The sequence below is a fragment of the Puntigrus tetrazona genome, unplaced genomic scaffold (genome assembly GCF_018831695.1).
Source record: "Puntigrus tetrazona isolate hp1 unplaced genomic scaffold, ASM1883169v1 S000000769, whole genome shotgun sequence".
NCBI lineage: Eukaryota > Metazoa > Chordata > Actinopteri > Cypriniformes > Cyprinidae > Puntigrus > Puntigrus tetrazona.
In genome coordinates this window covers 605,001-610,000 of record NW_025048378.1, presented here as the reverse complement: position 1 = coordinate 610,000, position 5,000 = coordinate 605,001, and the positions used below count along the sequence as shown (strand labels likewise).

At 39.3% G+C, this 5,000-nt stretch overlaps 1 protein-coding gene across 1 annotated transcript in view; it reads right to left on the bottom strand.

Annotated features, from left to right (window-relative positions):
• ssrp1a (structure specific recognition protein 1a) overlaps positions 1–5,000 on the bottom strand; it is a 12,844-nt gene that overhangs the window by 2,475 nt on the left and 5,369 nt on the right. The window contains 12 exon segments of the mRNA XM_043233197.1: positions 241–312; positions 315–358; positions 1,208–1,251; positions 1,254–1,281; positions 1,356–1,577; positions 2,903–3,031; positions 3,112–3,215; positions 3,861–3,888; positions 3,890–3,906; positions 3,908–3,989; positions 4,272–4,353; positions 4,356–4,371. Coding sequence (XP_043089132.1) covers positions 241–312; positions 315–358; positions 1,208–1,251; positions 1,254–1,281; positions 1,356–1,577; positions 2,903–3,031; positions 3,112–3,215; positions 3,861–3,888; positions 3,890–3,906; positions 3,908–3,989; positions 4,272–4,353; positions 4,356–4,371 — 868 coding nt within the window.

Genomic DNA, 5,000 nt, shown 5'->3' with positions numbered 1-5,000 from the left:
CTGTTAGATATCGTTCATTCACTTTTAACCCAAATACCCCAAGAAGTAACACTTTAACAGAACAATCAAATAAAAACAGATTGTTCTGCAGAGAGGCTCAAAAACGCGATATAAAGTAGTTTTTTTTGACACACACACGAGTGCACCTCGGTTTGCGTGAGATGATTAATAGGATGCAGTTAGCGATGGCTTTAAACATGTTTGAGGTAAAAGCAGGTGTTGTGTTGGAGGGGTCAGTACCGCTGTCTCCCTCCGACTCGTCGCTGCCGTCTCCCTCCTCTCGGATCTTGCCCTCCTGCTTCATCCTCTCAGGTAAGCGTCATGCTGGTCCTCATCAGAGTCTGCCAGCCGTCGGCTCCTTTCATGCCCTAAGTGCACACAGACCGCAGCAGAAATAATGTCAGGGTGAAGCCTCGGTGTCTGCGGGACGTTCAGTGACAATCAGAGCATCCAACATTTGCTTTTAAACACAGTAAAAACAACCATTTGAAACATTAAAAAAGAGTATCTGCTGAACTGCATCGGCTGAATTTCCAGCATCATTATTCCTGATTTGCTGCTGTAGAAACATTTCTGATTATTAAACGTAGTATAATTATAGAGAAACTAGCAGAGTGACATGCTGCCTCCTACTGGTGCTTTTAATTTCACATTTAAAATAACAGCATTCAGCGTTTCATGTTTAATATGTTAAAAAGGTATTTGTAACCGCAGGGATAACTGTTCTGGCGCTAAACAATGCGTCGTCCCGCTTCAGCCGTGACTCAAAAATAATGCAGACTTTCATGAAAAATGGCCATAAAAGTCCATTTAAAAACTTACTGAAAAAGATAAATTTGTATTACTGTGAACTGACCTCAACACAGAATATGAAGAATATCAAAAACGTGAGCTAACGGCACAGTAACAAAAATATCGTTATCGATAAATTAAAAAATATATATAAATATTATTTGTGTCAATATCGCACACCGCTAGTGGAAACCACCATGCATTTATAATTTCTCTGGATATACAGAGTTCAAAATAACAGCATTTATTCATTATTATTAAATTGAAACATTCTGTAACATTATAAACGTTTTTGACACTTTCGATTATTCCTTGCTAAACTGAAAAAAAACATATTTACCAAAAACTGAATGTTTTGAGCTAGATTCATTAAAGTAGAAATATGCATTTTCACAGCACTTATTAAGCGTTTCACCTCTTTAAACCTCTGTTCTTGATGTTCAGCTTCTTGGCGTTGGCGGAAGTCGAAAGAGCTTGTCGTATTCTTCCCTGCGGGAGACAGAAGAGCGGCGTTATCGCTCTGCCCCGCTGAGGTCCTCTGCTGGCGGGAGGCTGCGGCTTACCTCTCGATGTTGCTGAAGGTGTACTGGTTGTTCTGCTTGGTCTCGATCTCGAAGTCGAAGGAGCGGGTGGTGGTGGTTCCTCTGGCGAAGTTGGCGCGCAGGAGATCTCCTCGGCGCAGGTGAACCGGCGGCTTGTGCACGTAGATGAAGCCTCGCTCCAGAGGATACAGCAGCCCGAGCTCGCCTTTGTACGCACACGTTATACACTGAGAGCCTGAGTGACTGCGCGCACACACACACACACACCTTAATGAGCTCGTCTTCTCATCTTGACACAATAATATATGACCCATGAACACAAAACCAGTCAATTGTGTAAAATCAAGCTGAATATCTAATCTTTCCATTGATATATGGTTTGTTAGGATATGGCTAAAATACAACTATAATAAATAAAAAAAAAAAAAATGTAAAAATTAAAAAAAAAAAAAAATTTATAAAAAAATAAGAAAATGTCCTTTAAAGTTAGCAATGTATATTAGTAATGAAAAATTATTATGTTTATGAAACATGGTCTTTAATTAATATCCTAATGATTTTTGGAATAAAAGAAAAATGCATAATTTTGACCCATACCATGTATTCTTGTTTGTTGCTATAAACACGCCTGTACCACTCAAGACTGCTTTTGTGCTCCAGGGTTACAAATATGTTTATCCACACCTAGTTCTCAATTTATAACAGATATTTGGTGTAAAAAAAAAAAAAAAAAAAAAAAAAGGCTGTGATATAGCATTTGCAACAATATCATAATCATCGTGAGCTTGCACTGAGTATGTCCCAAAAAAATAAATAAATAAAAGTTGTTGGATGCCGTTAAAATGCCCCATAATTCAAGATTGTTTTTATACATTCAGAAGATATTATACACTTGGTATCAAAAAAGCTACAGTGCCGTTTTCCTGAATGTTATTAATCGGCGCGAATGTAATATTCATTTTATACCGCGAGTTCGCCAAACAGGAAGTTAATATTGAGCGATTTTTGCAGACTAAAAGTTCCAATCAAACCTGGACCAGACGTTACGATCCCGAACAATCTGCTTTTGAACAAACTGAGTCAATGATTCGTTTATAAACACCTGCTGCTCTTCTAAAAGAATCATTTGCTTTGAGCGATTCACTTGAATCATTAATTCAAACAGGGACCTGCTGCCACCTACCTGAAATAAATTAAATAAATTATATATATATTTTATTTATATATATATATATATATATATATATATATATATATATATATATATATATATATATATATATATATACATATATATATACATATATATATAAAATTTATTATATATAATTTATTTCACTAGCAGGTGGAATATATAAAATATATAAATAAATAATATATAATATATATATATATATATAAGTAAATATATATATTATTCTACTCTCTACACATTAACGGATTATAACGACTAACCAGTTTTTCTTATTATTTGCTCTGCAATAGAAAAAACTGCCTGTATATCATCCACCCCTGATGAGAAACAAAAAGTCAAGTTCAATACGAGCGCATCTGCTTGTGTGCTTTACCCCTGAAAGTTTCCGGGCACCGTGATCTTCCTGTTGACCAGAGCCTTCATGACCCTGCTGACGATCTCGTAGAGCGGCCCGGACATGTTCTTACTGAGCTTGCCATCATAACGCTTCTCCACCTCATCCCTAGAGAGGACAGAGACAGATCCCGTCAGCCTAGCGGACTCCGGGAGACCTCAGACAGACAGAGAGCCCAGAGTACTCACTCGCTCATGTTCAGAGCAAGACTGAGCTCTTCGTCTTTGGAGAAGAGGAGGATGAGGAAATGATAACGCGTCTGACCCTGTTTGATGGGCGGGTCGAGACTGATCTGGAAAACAAGAGCGTTTCGGAATTAAACCACCAACCGCAAAGCAGCAAACTGGAGCACATCACCACTCATAAGGGTATTTTTTAAGCTGAATAAATAAGCTTTTAATAATTCAATTGATGTGTGGTTATTTAGGAAGCAAAACAAAAAAAAAAATCAAACCTTTAAAGTAGTTCTTAGCGATGCATATTACTAATTTAGATATTTACAAAATATCTTCACGGGACATGATCTTCACACAATATGTTTACATGCACTCATTTTTATCAGTACAACAGTTACACTGTAATTTTTATATAGCTCAGAGCAACTGGCCTTTAGAAATACAGCAAAAAAATACATTTAGTCACTTATCCAAAGCGACTTGGACAACGGACGCTAAATTAAACAAAAGAGCATATGCAAGTACTATAACAAGTCACGGTTAGCAAGTTTATTTTTGCTTTCATAACTTGAATTATACAACAGTTTCAATAATAGGCAACATCACACGATTACGGGTTCTGCAAGTCAAGCTTATTTTAGGTCTACGTCTCGTTTCAGTTGCACTCAATCGGACCGATTTTCAGTCCGACTGAATCATCAAACCACAAATGATGTAAACGCAGGAGGCACGAGGTCGACAGCAAACGGCTCAGAACTCACCACAAAGAACATCTGCCTCTGGTCCTTGCGGCAGCAGGAAGAGCCGCGAGGACGGTGGTGTAAGGGATCTTGTAGTCAAGCGTCTTGCCGTGAAGGTGCAGGAAGGTGGGGTAGATACGGATATCATACCTGAAGCACAGTCAGACACAAGTCTCTATGTAATCTATATAAGTCTCTAATGCAATTGTTTATATAATCTGAAAACAAACAGCCCTGGATATAATAGTTTTGTTGTTAATATAAACCCTGGAGCACAAAAGCAGTCATCAGTAGCACAGGTATATTTTTAGCCAAGAATACACTGTATGGGAAATTTCTATAAATGTCAAAACGCTTATGACTGGTTTTATGATCCAGGGTCACGTAAAGTAACAAATGAGCAAAAACGCGATCTTTTAAAACAACACTTACCTTCCTCTCGGTGTAAGGCACTGAAGCTCTTTGAAGATACACACAGCGTCTCCAGTAGCCTGAATGACATCTGCCTTGAAAGAACATTCTGAGCAAACGCCTGAGAGAGAGAGAGACAGAGAGAGAGAGAGAGAGAGAGAGAGAGAGAGAGAGAGAGAGAGAGAGAGAGAGAGAGAGAGAGAGAGAGAGAGAGAGAGAGAGAGAGAGAGAGAGAGAGAGAGAGAGAGAGAGAGAGAGAGAGAGAGAGAGAGAGAGAGAGAGAGAGAGAGAGACAGAGAGAGAGAGAGAGAGAGAGAGAGAGAGAGAGAGAGAGAGAGAGAGAGAGAGAGAGAGAGAGAGAGAGAGAGAGAGAGAGAGAGAGAGAGAGAGAGAGAGAGAGAGAGAGAGAGAGAGAGACAGAGACAGAGAGAGAGAGAGAGAGAGAGAGAGAGAGAGAGAGAGAGAGAGACAGAGACAGAGAGAGAGAGAGAGAGAGAGAGAGAGAGAGAGAGAGAGAGAGAGAGAGAGAGAGAGAGAGAGAGAGAGAGACAGAGAGAGAGAGACAGAGAGAGAGAGAGAGAGAGAGAGAGAGAGAGAGAGAGACAGAGAGAGACAGAGAGAGACAGAGAGAGAGAGAGAGAGAGAGAGAGAGAGAGAGAGAGACAGAGAGAGAGAGAGAGAGAGAGAGAGAGAGAGAGAGAGACAGAGAGAGAGAGAGAGAGAGAGAGAGAGAGAGAGAGAGAGAGAGAG